We start from the raw sequence: 14,348 nt of genomic DNA on the forward strand, positions 1-14,348 counted from the left end.
TTTTAAGTCTGCATGTAGATTTGTTTTATGCTTTTGAGATACCAAAAGCTATTTTTTAACAATTGAGTCATTATGATTAAGATGTTATTTGTCAAAATACAGAACTGGAGACAGAAGAAATTGTTGAGTATTTCTTTGCACAAAACAGGTATGACTGGTAAACTCCCGTAAGGTTTGGTGCCGGGACTTGGTCTCACTTGATACGTTTCAAATGTTGTGACAAGAGCTCATTAAAATTCCAAGTTGGAAATTATTCACACACATTAGACTCTGTCCCAAGTTTGTATGGCAGATAGGATTGTCCTTGGAACAGCCCGTTGTGGGGAGGCCTTGTGCCCCTGCCAAGCACAGGGCAGTGGGTGGCCTCATAGAGGTCATAAAAAGCCATTCTAGAAAAGTATGAAATAATGCCCGGATACCTACTGAGTGTCAGGTCCTGGGGACCGGCCCAGGAAAGACCAGCCCGGCCTCCTTCCTCATGGAGCTTGGACACAGCCGAGGAGCACTCGTAAAGAAAAGCCTTACTGTGGAGGGATGGGCCCTCGTCAGAAGGGGGCTGGGGGCTCGTTGACCCTGGACCCTTAGCAGAACCTGGGAGGCTCCTGGCAGACAGCCTGCTGGCGGCTTCCCCACAAAGCTTCCGGTCTGGTCGCACCAGCGCTGCGTGGGAACACTGAGTCCCGACTCACCTCCCTGGGCTTGTAGACGTCCTAACCTGGCCAAGCAGCCCATGTCCAGCGCGAGCATAAGTGTCCTATCTGAGCCCAAGGAAGCACAAGCGGGCAAAGCCCTGTGGCACGCCGGGTCTAGATGTGGAGACACTGAAATATCAAAAATGAGGTGTCGCCCCAGAGGGACTGCAGCCTATAGAAGGGGTAGTTACACCACACGTTCACGGCGAGGAAAGAGCGCCCGTGGCTCACAGAACCAGAGGATCCCAGAGGATGTGATGCTGGGCCCGGTCCTGCAGGCGAGAGGAGGGGTGTGGTCGGGACAGCAGAGAAGTGGAGCCCCTGGGAGCAGGGGGCAGGGGTATGGCTGTGGTTGGAACTGCGGAGAAGGAGCCTCGTGTGCTGGTGGCCAGCAGGGCAGGCCAGGAGCCGGCGGGGGGGGAGGGCCGTGGCTGCAGAAGGCGTGGCATCAGAAGTGGCCGGGATTGAGTCCCGTGTTGGGCTGCAGTCCCCATGGTGGCTGTGTGGCTCGATGTGCAGAGCCAGATTTCGGGGTGTTTTATCTGCTGAGATGGACGGGGCCTGGTGACCAATTACATCCAGGGTATGAAGGACAGGCAGGACCAGGGGACCTCTCGAGGGCTCTGCCTGGAGCGCCGCACAGGTGCTGCAACCCAAAACCACCTTCAAGAGCAGGTGCACTTGGCGGCGGGCGGGCCTGGAATGGGCTCCGGATGGACCTGCCAGCGTGCGTCCAGCAGCCCCTGGGAGTGTGAAGGTTCAGGGCAGTCGACAGACATGTAGGTGACCATGTGCATGGTGGCTGTTCATGGAGCACCTACTAAGCGCCAGACCCTTTACCGGGCACTTAGCATGCATTGTCTTACTAATCCTTGCCACAGCCTGGTGACCGACACTCTTTTCTCAGCTTAGCGCGTAAGGGAACAGGCTTGGAAAGCGGCTGTGGTGTGTCGGAGCCATTGTCCTTTCCTGGCCAAGAGGGAAGACGTGGCATCCCTGATTTGGGGCCCCACCGTGAGTGCGGGTGGTGGGACAGGAAGCCGCAGCTCCGGCAGTGCAGGACAGGTCAGAAGGGACTGTGGGTGAGTGACCCATCAGGTCTTGTCGAGAGATGGGACGTGGCCTACCCGGGCTGGGGTGAGGCTCTCGCACAGGCCCTCGCTCCAGCGGCAAACATGGCCTCCGGGTCAGATGGGCTTGCATGGCACTGCACGGGGTCCTGGGGTGCCAGCTGTTACCTGTGGGAGGAGACCACCGTCAGGGGTATGGACCACAAAAGGATGGCTTTTTAGGAAATGTGCCGTGGGGCGCAGAGTGGCCTGACCCCTGAAAGCACATTGTCTGGGCAGAACTCAGGGGCAGTGAGCCACGAAGGGCTTCAGGTAGCAGGAGTGTCCTTGTAACCAGTTGGCTCTGGTGGCAGACCCTACAGGGTCTCTGTCGGTCCTGTGGGAGCACCGATGAGGGCGAGGGAGGGGTGAGGGGCAGAGGCCCAGGAGGGCCACTGCCCGTGCCAGGTGCTGACCTCCGCTCCAGTGCTGCTCCTGATGGCAGTCAGCGCCCACAGTAAATTTTTAAAGAGCAGCCAGAAATTCATATTTTCACTTACAACTTCCTTATTTTAAAATGTAGATAGCCAAGGGCGCCTGGGTGGCTCAGTCGGTTCAGTGTCCAACTCTTGATTTCGGCTCAGGTCACAATCTCAGGGTCATAGGATCGAGCCCCGTGGGGGCTCTGCACTCAGCGGGGAGTCTGCTTGGGATTTTCTCTCCATCTCCCCTGCCCCCGTGCACGTGCACATGCCTTCTCTCTCTCAAGTAAATAACCCTAAATGCAAGCATACGCACGTGCAGTGATCGCCAATACAGGACTTTCAGAAACCTTCTGGAGATGCAAACCAAACCCATGGGGGCCCTGCTGCGGCTCGCTGGGGACACTGCAGGGGCCGCGACCACGGACACCCTTGGGGTGGAGGTGGGGATTCAGGGCCCCGGTGTCCCCTGGGTCCCTGAAGCCTGGTAGCCATCAGCGGGGGCGTGCGTGGTGCTGCCGCCTGCCCACGTTTTGGCGTGGTGGCCAGGGCTCTCCTTCTAGGGCCTGTCCTGCTTCACTGCACACATCCAAGGGTCCTCTCCAGTTGGGATCTGTTTTTAAAAGGCTTGGTACCATGTCTTCCTACCCTGATACACTGAGAAATCCCATGTAAGTAAAACTACAGGCTTCCCTTCCAGCATCAGTGGTGATGGGATTCCAAGGAGTCAGAGCATGTCTGTGCAACTCACGTTTTGTCTGGAAGGGTTTTCTAACGACGGTACCAGCCTGGTTCTGTAGCTAGAAAGTAAACATCAGTCAATCCCATTACATGTAGAAAATTTTACCATTAACTGACTTGGATCAGGAGCTGAATGTGAAATCAGGCTCTAGATTTCAAGAAGGAGGTGCTCGTAGGAACACGGCGAAGCAGTAATGGCCAGAAGCGTCATCTGGTCGATCAGTTGCCCTCGGTGTCACCATGGCAGTGCAGGCCCCCGGCTCCGGCGTCTGTGCCGGAGCAGCACCGTGGTCCCGGCTCCTGGACGGGCAGCCAGCCTGCCACGGGACCCACCGTGCCGGCGCTCCCACAGCTGCTCCCTCCCATCGCTGCCACCAAAGCGTGTGGAGGCACGGGCGTTTCCAGCCGGGGCAAGTCCCTTGAGTGCACAGAGAATTAGTGGTAGATAGACCCACCACCACCCGCATTAGGAGTGATCCCAGTTTCTAAAATGCTTTTCCCAAGTTCTCTGTCCAAAGTGACTGAAGTCCTAGTCCCCTTGTACTGACCAACTTCCGTGTCCGCCTGTGGCTTTCCCGTGGGGCCACCTTGGACAAGCCTTGCTCTCTGTTCACACCCAGGGGTGGCGAGAAGACCCACACAGAGGGTCTTTGCTTCCTGAGGGTGCATCCATGGTGACAAAGTCTCGGTCCCACACACACTCACCCACACACTGAGATGCGGCGAGCGCACAGGCGGGAGGAGGGCGGAAGGTCAGGCTTGCTTCTTGACGCCCTTTGCGGGTTGCCGGTCCCAGACGTTGGGTGTGAGCCCTGTTTGGCCCGGTCCCTGCATTTGCTAAGACGGTTTCTAAGTAGGCGCCGCTTCCCGGACTGTCCTGGTGCTCCAGCTGACTTTAGCAGGAAGACCTCAAGTTCTGCCATGCTGCCTCGTTGTAGGTCTCAGGAGGGGGAAACTGCCTGAGAAGGTGAAGATCTCTCTTTCTTTATGAAATCAAAGTCGGAGGTCAGAAATACAGGGCATAAATACCGGGCCAGGCAATGATGTGGGGCTGCAGCCTCAGCCCTGCTGATACAGATACACTGATTCAGCCGCTGTCCCCTCCCCTTCCCCTGCCCCTACCATGGATAGAGCTAGTGGATGCAGTGCGGGTTCGTTGGTAGCAGAGAATCCCGTGGCTTCGTGAAGAATCTCTTTCTCTTCCCATGTAACCTGAGTGTGAGCCGCTGGGCCCCAGGCCTCCGGCCGCCCCGCAGTGGCTAGCCCCACGGGCAGTGCTCATTTCTGCTGTCGCCCGGTGGCTGGGAACGCGGCACGTGTCCAGCTCACACTCCTGTCCACACAGAACGTGGGGGAACAGGTGGAAGGGCAGGTGCAGAGGTAGGAGAGCATGAGGCCCAGACACAGAGGGCCCTGCTCAGCCGTGCTCAGGTTCTGCCGAGGTGACTGGGTGCTCGCTGCTTGCGTGGGCTTGCAGCAGAGCTGGTTTGGAGACAGAACACGGAAAAACAGTGCCCCTCGCTCTTTCTCCCCCTCCTTGTAAATAGGCCAGAGTGTGCACATCCCCGGTAGCCCAGAGCCGAGCTGCCTCAGCTGTCAGAGAGAGCACCTGGAACGAGTAACGTGCCGTCTAGTGACCGCAGTCCTTGGGTGGTGATGGAGAGGTTGCACTGTGAGCCACGGGAGGAAGGGAACAAAGCCGAGCCGAAATTGAGGCTAAAGCACAAAGTAATCTGCATTTGCTCTTGGCTTCAGGCAGGGCGCTGATGATGGGCGCTTGGCGCTGGCGCCTATGGAATATTTGATGTGAAGCCATCAGGGACGCATCCTCCTTCACTTTCGATTTCTGCAGGTCCTGAAAGCTCGCCTCTCTCCACAGTAAAAACCTGTGCTTTCTGTTCCCGTCGAGGGCGCCACTCCCGCAGAGCCATCGTGCAGATGGAGGCCACGTGCTCTTGGAAGGCGCCCCCGCCAGCCCCCTCCTTGGGCGGCTGCCATCCGAGGCCCGTTTCCTGAAAACCCGAGCTCTTGCCTGCATGGCACGTTTTCTGGGCAGTGACTCATCGAGCAGCCCACAGCGCAGGGAGCCTCTGCTCCACACCGCTCGGATCGGATCAGCTGGCCAGGCTGTCGCTGCGCCCCTCCCGCCGCAGTGCGGCCCCTTCGCGGGCTGTAGGAGGTGTGAACGCAGACACCCTCCCAGGTTGGCGCTTGCTGGGGCGCCAGAGCGCTCAGAGCCCAGCAGCCCACCGCCAGGGCCTCAGACTTCCCAGGACTCACGTTCCCACTCTCCCTGAGTGAGAACCCGAATTAAGACTCCAGGTTCATTTTGATCTTACCCTAGAAAATGCAGCCGATTTTAGGCAACTGATGAGATGCTGGCGGAGAGCACCAGTCTCGTGCTGCTGGGCTTTCATGGAGCTCAGGTCCCCTGAGCAGGCCCTTTCCCCTCATAAGTGCCAGGAGCCAGAGGCCTGGAGAGGATCACCGGCCTGCAGCAACTCCACGTTTGCTGGCCATCACCTTTGACCGTCAGGTGTCCCTAGGTCTTCAGTGTTCTCCTGAGTGCTGCCGTGTTCCGCACCATGGCCCAAGTCCCCTTTCTCTTGCACTCAGACAGCTGTGCCCATCTGTCCATGGCCCAGAGCAGCTTCTCTGCCTTGCTCCCAGCGAGCTCAGTGGCTCCCCTGTCCCAGGGCTCCCTACCATGTTTGCACCCCCCAGAGTCCCTGTGAACAAAGGAAACTTCCCGGGCTGCTTGATGACTCGGTCCCTGAGGGAGGGACCAGCCCTCGCCTCTGGAGCTGTCGGGCCAGCTGGGGCTGATGCAGAGCATGCTCTCGGGGAGGACTGTCGCCCCCTTCGGCCCTGATGGGGCTCCATGGGCTTTCACTCTTTGGAGGGACTTGGGGGAGGGGGGCATCAGGAGACCGCCTGGCGGCCTCTCCCAGTGCAGCCTGGATCCCCCAATATTCTGTCCAGAACACCCAGCCGGGACCACGGACAGCTGCCAGCGACACCCAGCCAGGACCACGGACAGCTGCCAGCGACACCCAGCCAGGACCACGGACAGCTGCCAGGGAGAGGGACGCATTTTCACTGCAGGCTGCTTCTTGCCTCTTGATCTTGTGGACTGGGGCTGAGAGGACATGCCACCGGCTCTCCTCTCCGCTAGGGTCTGGTCATAGGCGCACCCATAGCCGCTGTAGCTGACCACTGGGGCCCGGAGCCAGGCTTCGCGGCCAGTGCCGTGGACGCCCCCCCCCGCGCCCAGCTTGTGCACACTTCCGTCCACCTCTTGAAGTTCAGAGTTTTTATTAAAGTCAAGGATGTTTGTAGAGTTTAATTGCAGTAGTTGACTCTGCTTCTGTGTGACGAAGAACTGGTATCTCCCTCCGTGCTGCTGAAGAACCGCGTCGCCTGCGGCCTGGGCACTTACTGACCATACGGGAACCAGTTATCGCCTGTTTTTTGAGGCACTTTTGATTACGCGCTGATTGCCTCTTAATTAGGTTGGTGGGGGAAAGGCGCACTCGTTCAGTCTGGGCGGGACAGCTGGACTGCATTCCGCGTATTTCAGTAATGACAGAGAGCCCCGTAGGCTTTCGTTTGTCTTTCACGTTTCCTGTGTTTCTGGCTGTTGACTTTTTTCGTTCCCAGTGTGGTCGTCTCCGGGGACGTGGAGAAATGGAGCCACTTGTCTCATAATCCCGCCTCTCGGGAACTTCCCTGGGAGGAGAGGTGGCCGTGCTGAAAGCCGGATCCGTGCGCTGATCCCCATTTTGTCTCCATGAACAAGGGAAGGGGCAGAGCAGGGGCGAAGGATCTGCCGTGTCCATGGCTTCCATCTGTGGCTGTAGAGAAAGGGAGATGATCATTGCGTCAATTTAGAACTAACATTGAATGCCGTGAGCATTCCCCTCCCATCAGTGCCCCCGCCAGCATGCCTGCTACCCCACGTCTCCCAGGGACCCTGCAAGCGTGCACGATTGTTAACCCTTACAGATGGGGAAATGGATTCCGGGGAGCCAGACCCCAGAGCCAGGCCAGCAGGTGCACTCACCATTTTGTACATGTTAGGAGCCAGGTCCTGATGCCTTGAAAGGGGGTGGCGAGGTGGCCAGGGTCACACAAGGGAGACACTTGCTGTGCCCTCAAACAAGCACTGCCTGCCTCATCCCTGAGTGGCGCATGTTGGCAGAGGTCTGGGGCTCTGTGCTGAGGAGGGTGGTGGCACAGGCCAGTCCTGACTCTGGGCAGGACGGGGCGCTGCTCAGGATGGGTGTCCACAGACGGACCCGCCTTCTCCTGGCGCCGTACTGGCCATTCCTGATGAAGCACGTGGAGTGTTTGTGTGTGCCACTGCCACTGTCTACCAGCGATGCCACGGCTGCTCTGTGGGTGTGGACAGGCTATCTCAATCCAGTGTGGGGCTGAAACTACAGTGCAAAGTGAGGCAAACCCCTTTATTTTTCCCAAGCTCTTGTGTAAATTTGAAGAGGAACGATGTTAACAAACAGAGTAGCTCTAGCGGGCTGCCAGACGTCTTCCTGCTTCTGAGGACCCATGGCCATGGCTGTGCGCAGACGCAGCCAGGGCCCCTCCCGGAGAAGCGGTCAGTGAGGTGGGTGTCCCTCTGTTCTCTCGCAGGCAAGCCTGGGACCTCGCCGTCGACATCTGCCTCTCGCAGCTGCCCACCATCATTGAGGAAGGCACCGCATTTCGGGTGAGTCCTACAAAGGGCATCATGTGGTCCACTGGGGGGTGGGGGGGCTCCGTCCCTGGGCACCTGGTCCGCAGAACCCCCAGATGCTGCGTTGTCAGATTTCCTTCGCCTGCCTGGGAAAAGGTGCAGTTAGCAGAAGTTTGAAAGATTACATCAACCAGGGGTTCAGGATTTTGAATGGCAAGCTCTCAAGAGATGTCATCTTTTAAAATGATGTTCTTGTCAATCTGCTTTCCTTAATGCACGCTCCCTGACCCTGCGTTCCGGGCTCTGCCTTTTAACTGGAATGGATTATGGTTTTCCCCAGACTCCTGACTGGAGCCTGAGGGTGTAAAGCTCAGCCCTGCAGGAACATCCAGTCCCCAGGCCACCCAGCCAGGGGACTGACTCACCAGGGGTCGCACAGCCCCTCACCAAGTGCCCCCCCTTGCTCCGACGGCTGCGCGGCCTTGGTGTCTTCAGTCAGGACTCATGTATGGAGTGTGAGCGCGTGTGCCCCAGACCCAGCTGCCCCCTCGAGAGCCCTGAGGAAGGAGGAGAGTCACTCACATCTGTGCATATGCTTCCTCTGACCCCCAAGGGTCAGGGAGGCTTCCATGTTTGAGAGGGCCAGGGCAGTGGAGCGAAGTGGCCTAGGCCATGGAGGGTGGGGCAGAGGGTCGGAGCCGCTGGCCTTCTCTCCCCACACCTTCATCTCTGACCCTGCCCAAGACTATAGGGGCAAGCTGGCTGCCTGGCGCCTCAGTTTCCTCGTGTTCCAGGGGAGTCGGGCTGGTGTGCCACTAACGGGGCACAGGAGGACTGAAGGAGTTGATACAGGCCAAGTGCTCACGTCAGGCGTGGGGGGTACACGTATGTGTGCACATGTGTGAAGTGTGTCTCTGTGGCGTGTCTGTGTACATGGTGCTCGTGCGTGTGCGCGCGTGCATATCTGTGTGGTATGTGTGTGTACACATAACTGCTCAGATGATCTCGATGCCCCCAGTGGGGGTGATGAGCTGAGAGGCCTCCCTCTCTTTTTCTCCTGTTTCCTCCCTCTGTATTCCTTGACATTTTTCACATTTCACATTCTGAAAACTTGCAGGCTACAAACTGCCATAAGAGGACCGCACAGTGAGCACCACATGTGCGGCACTTGCTGGAGCGCATCTATCTCTCCCTCCAGCTGCCTTTTTGGGTTTTTTGGTTTGTTTGTTTTTTTTAACGTGCTCGCAAGTTTCGCCGCAGAAACTTGCATTTTAAACCCTGAAGAGGAAGCTGACAGAGCCTTCACCCGGCCCACACCAGTGTGCTTGGCGTCCGCCGAGGGTGCCCTTCCCACTGGAGCTAAGCTCTGAGGCAGGGACCAGGCTGGAGCAGTCTCAGGACTCCGTAGGGACAGCGGAGGCCACCGCAGCTGGGTGGCCCTCCCCAGTGCCTCAGCTCACCAGTGGAGGTCAGGGCCTGTCGCCACAAGCACGTTTGGAAAACCTGATACGCTTTTGGCTTTTTCTACAGCGTATGGTTTTACTTTGCACCCTTAGGGTGTCAGAGCTATACACTGGCGTGGCGAACGGCACAGGCTCCGTGTTGTTACCATCTGCTCCAGTGCCAGGTGTGTTTCCGGGGAGCTCACTACTTCGTTTCTAATCTGCTGGAATCAGTATTCTGCATGTGGGAATCATTTCACCCAGATTGTGACAGGGAGGGGGAACTGATGTAGACCACATGCTAGCGCTTTTATTCTGTTTTCACTTTTTCGGGAGCAGAACGTACACAGAGAAAATTGCACACCGTAAATGTGCGGCTTGAGGAGTTTTTATAAGATGAACACACTTGAGTAACCAGGCACCCAAGTCAGGCGGCCCCCAGGAACCCCTTCCTGTTGCTTCCACTGCTTTCCCCGAGGAACTACTCTCTTGCCTGCTTTTGTGCACTTGGATAACAGAATGCGGCGGGATGTGGCCTCTGCGTGTGACTGCTTTCACTCCGCGGTACGTCTGCCCCCGCGGTTGCAGCTCTCCCGCGGCCACGTGCCCCCCTCTGGCCAGAAGACACTCTGAGTCACCGGCTTGCGGTCCTCACAGGTGGTGCCGGCCGGGACCAAGCCGAGTCACTGGAGCCTGAGGCAAAGGAGAAATCAGTAATTCTGAGCTGTCTTCGTTTGAAATTTTGATATTTTGTTCATTATGGGTTTCCACTTTTTTTAAAATATTGCCTTAAAGTGTTTTTTAGCCTCAATTACTGAGTTTTTCGGTGCTCCTGTGAGTTTTGTTCGTGAGGTGAAAGCTTCCTTTGCTGCAGCCTGGCCCAGCCTTGCCCGGCGCAGCTAATTTCTCATTAGTTAATTGACTTCTTATGAGGGAGTGAAATCCTGGTCCCCAGACATGCGTGTGGTTGGCTTCAGTACTCGCCGGCAGACGGCGTTCCGAAGGGCCCGGGTCCGTTCACGCTCCTACCCGCAGCTCGTGGGTGTTTCCGTCGCCCGACATCCTTGTAAAGACTTGACCTGTTCTACCCTTTTCTCCCCGTTTGGCTATTCCGGCTCGCTGTGAGGAGGCGTCCCGCCGAGATTGCATCTTGTAGCTCCCTCCCTGACCGTCAGCCCTGCCGGGCGCCGTTTTGCGCTCTCATTGGCCATCTGAATGTCCTCTTCTGTAAACCGCCTGATCAAGTGTGTTGATTTTTCCTTTATGTTCGGTGTCGCCTACTGACTTGCGGTGACTGTGTGTATCTTTGAATACAAAGCCTTTGTCACTCGTGGTAAATATCTTTCCTTTTTTTTTTTCCCCTTTCTTTGTATTTTCACTTCTTCCGTGTTTTGTTTTGTTTTTTTTCTTAAACAGAAGCTTCTTGTTTTAACATAATCCCGTTTGCCAGTTTTTCCCTCTTGCTTAAGACTTCTGGCTTCCTGTTTAAGGAATGTTTACTTTGAGACGAACACCCCTGAGCAGGTGTTCTCCTCTTTTTCTTCCGGAGGCTGGATTGTTTTACTTTTACCCTCAGACCTGCAGTTCGTCTGGGATTTACTCGTGTGGATGGCGTGAGGTAGGGCTCAAGTGCACGTTTCCACACACGGATGTTCCGTTTGCCCGGTGCTGTTTTTGTTTTTGTTTTGTTTTTTAAAGATTTTATTTATTTATTTATTTATTTATTTGACAGAGATCACAAGTAGGCAGAGAGGCGGGGGGGGGGGCGGGCTCCCCGCCAAGCAGAGAGCCCGATGCGTGGCTTGATCCCAGGACCCCGAGATCATGACCTGAGCCGAAGGCAGAGGCCTTAACCCACTGAGCCACCCAGGCGCCCTGCCCGGTGCTGTTTACCTCGAATCAGGCAGTTGTCTTCGTGGGGGCGCTTCTGGGTTCTCTGTTCTGCCCCGCAGGTCACTTTGTCCTTGCACAGGTACTGAGCGTGCTTGATCATGAAAACAGCTTTGACGGGGATTACACAGACCCGTCGGCGGGGTTGGGGGGCGCCTCTGCAGTGTTGAGTCTCCCCCCGTCAGCATGACTGCACACGGTATCTTCCGGAATTCCCTTTACGGGTTTTCTGTGTATACATAGGGCTTATCGGTGATTTTGTGCAGCAGCTTTACTAGATTCATGACTTTGTTCTAATACTTTCCCTGTAAATTACTGGCTTTGTCTTAAAACCTCCCTGTCAGATACCCCAAAACAAAGCCCAGCATGTGTGTCACTTTCCCAAGGTCAGCGGTCGAGGATGGATTCTAGTCAGCAGCGGAAAGGTGCCCGATGAGAGTCAGCATTTGCCGGCATAGGGAGAGGGGAGGAGCCTTTGCACGTAGTGGGAAGTGTGGATAACGGACTTTCTTGAGGGGCTCAAAGAGCCTTCTGCAGGGGGCTGGAGTCCAAACACCGCGGCAACTGCGGTTCTCCTTTGTCTCCTCTTTTAAGTGCTGAGGTCACCGCGAGGAGCGAATCGGTCCCCGTGTGGTCAGGAAGGCACCAGGCAGTGTAGGTGTGTCTGGACCCAGGATGGCAAGTGGGAATAGGAAGAAGGACGCAGACATTAACCACTTCCTCTCCCACAGCAATGACAGCAAAAGGCCTTCTGGGTCCCCCGTGGTCAAGTGCAGCTCTTCGTGCCCATCTGCCCCACCCCCCACTTTCCACCCTTTCCCCGCAAAAGGCCTTCTGGGTCCCCCGTGGTCAAGTGCAGCTCTTCGTGCCCATCTGCCCCACCCCCCACTTTCCACCCTTTCCCCTTGTGCCTGTTTTCAGGCCGCTGGACCATCTGACCCGTGGCCTGACCACGGAGCAGCCCACTTGGCCTCAGAATTGTCCTGGGAGGCCGTGGACACACGGCCCGGTGACTCAGAGCCTCCGCCCAGGTCTGTGTGAGCTGTCCTCCAGAACGCCCCTCTCTGGGCTCCGATTTCCCCAAAATCAGCACAGAGCTCAGACGCAGTGGAGGTGATCTTGGAGGTCTGGCCCAGAACCCCAGCTCCGAGCCATCGATAGATGCACGTGGGGCCGCTCTCACAGTGTTCTGTGGAGCGTTATTTGGAACGCTGAGCCCCGCCTGTGTTGGGGGCCGCCCTCGTCTGTCCGCTTCCCCACACTGTAAGCACAGCAAACCTCTCTGCGTGTTGTGGTGGCGGAGGCTCTCCCTTTGACAGTTTTGTGTAAGAGAGGAGGAATGCTTGTCCTCTCTGCATGGAACAGTTTTCCAGCCAGAAGCAACATACGAACAAACATAATTCAGAAACTAACTTGGAAGGAAGGGAAAGGAGCCAGAATGATGTGAATGACCCGAGCGTCCCTCAGGGACCAGCGGTCTCCCCCGCGTGGGGAGGGAGAGCGTAACAAGGCTGCTGTTTTTAATCAATTTGTGATTAATTCACACTTAAAGACAGGAAAGCCAGTTTGGGGCTCCATCCCTGTCCGCAGGCCGCCCCCCAGGTTTGGTTCACGCGATGCCAGCTGACGTCGCGGGAGCACGGGTGCGCCAGGGTGGAGCTCATTCGGAATGGCGGGTCCCTCACTAACGCGCCCTGCCTGTCCCACAGCACAGTCCGTTCTTCGCGGAGCAGCTGACCGCCTTCCAGGTGTGGCTCACGATGGGCGTGGAGAACCGGAGCCCGCCCGAGCAGCTTCCCATCGTCCTGCAGGTGAGCGCCTTCCAGCAAAGGAGCCGGAGCCCGGGATGTGTGTGTGGGTGTGCGAGGCCCGTGGCTGTGCCCTCGGCCAGGTGGCTCTTGGGGCACACCAGTCAGGTCCCTCAGAAGTCGCTTGGTCCCCCCGTGGACTTACTCCAGAAGGGCCTTTCTGGGGACGTCTGAGTCCCCTCCCCACTCTCACCTGAACACCGATCTGGGTTGCCGTCAGCCGCCCTTCCAGGGGACCCGGGAACGCTGCAGCGAATGTGCTCCATGCCGTCGGCTCTTCTGTTTGGAAGGGCGTGAGCTGCAGACCCCCCGGGGGAAGGGGCAGGAGCCGTGAGCACATCACAGACGGCCCTCGTGGCCCCTCGCCAGGCGCCCGTGGACTGCGGGCAGCCTGGACCCAAAGCCCCGTCCTCCCTTGCGTGGAGGCCCGTGCCAGCCCCTCGCGTGGCCTGTGTCCATGCTCACGGAGGCCGCGGCCCACTAGTGGCTGGGAAGCTCAGTGTCGTGGCTCTCATTCGGCTGATTTATTTGGCTGAAGAGGTCAGACAGGAGAGGGTGGCAGAGTGCCAGCGTTCCTCCCAGGTGGGAAGAGGAGAACGTTTTCCCAGAAGTGTGTCGGTGAGGCTGTGTCTGTGGGGGAGGCACGGTCGACCGCCTTGGGGTCCGCCGCACCGCAGGCCCTGGAGACCATTTGCTGGCCATAGAACCGAGGTTTCACCGTGTCCAGGCCTATGTGCCGGGGCCCTCAGGTGGCAGAGGGGGCTGGGAGGATGGGTGCTGGAAGTGTGGTAGGCATGCCGCAGAGGCGAGCAGGGGTCCGGAGTAGCCACGGGACCGGTCTCGGCTCCGTGTGCATTATGGCTGAGCAGAGATCGCTAGCTTCCAGATTACTGGGGACTACCTCGAGTTCGCAGGGTGAGTGGTAAACAAACACATTTTCGAAGCCAAAACAAATAAGAAGAAAGAGAATCTGTCGTAAGGACGAGACACGGCTGACCGTGTGGTGGCTGCCAGCACTCCCTCCCTCGGCGTGTGCCCGCGGTGGCCGGCTGTGAACGGGCACATTTCCAGCGGCGGCCGTGGCACAGGTGGGACACACTGGGCTCCAGCCCTCCTGGGTCACCAGCATGTTCACCTGTGAGGGTCCCACTGACCTTCCTGTGATTTCCACAGGGCGGCCGAGTGACATCCGTCCTTTCCAAAGCGGGGATGTGATGCCGAGCCCAGGAAGTCAGATCCGGCTTCGGCAAACAGGCCTGCTGCGCGTGGCCTGCTGTTGACCTTTCTTTTTAATGTTCCCTTTATAATCCACACTCCCTTGGGGAAAGAGAGGCCTCGATAGATCCAACTTGCCAGTGCCGAAGGGAGGGGCAGCGCCCGGCAAGAGCGGAGGGGAGACGCTGTGTGTGATCCCTCAACCAGCCGGAAGCAGCGGGCTCTGCGTCATCCTGGCAGGTGGTCTCCTGGGCTGTGCCTAGCCTGGATCGATGCGGGGACCTTTCCTTAACAAGCAGGGAAGGACGGAGCGTAGACGGCACCGGCTTCGTGTGC

General features: G+C 57.6%; 1 protein-coding gene across 2 annotated transcripts in view; it reads left to right on the plus strand.

The window, feature by feature from the left end:
* Positions 1–14,348, plus strand: part of LOC111160429 (regulatory associated protein of MTOR complex 1) — a 339,277-nt gene that overhangs the window by 233,677 nt on the left and 91,252 nt on the right. For both annotated transcript variants that reach the window (XM_022523546.1, XM_022523548.1), the window contains exons 10-11: positions 7,615–7,690; positions 12,699–12,800. In XM_022523546.1, the coding sequence (XP_022379254.1) occupies positions 7,615–7,690; positions 12,699–12,800 (178 nt within the window). The remainder of the gene's footprint in view (positions 1–7,614; positions 7,691–12,698; positions 12,801–14,348) is intronic.

The sequence above is a fragment of the Enhydra lutris genome, unplaced genomic scaffold, assembly GCF_002288905.1.
Source record: "Enhydra lutris kenyoni isolate GAN:26980312 unplaced genomic scaffold, ASM228890v2 scaffoldscaffold75, whole genome shotgun sequence".
Lineage (NCBI taxonomy): Eukaryota > Metazoa > Chordata > Mammalia > Carnivora > Mustelidae > Enhydra > Enhydra lutris.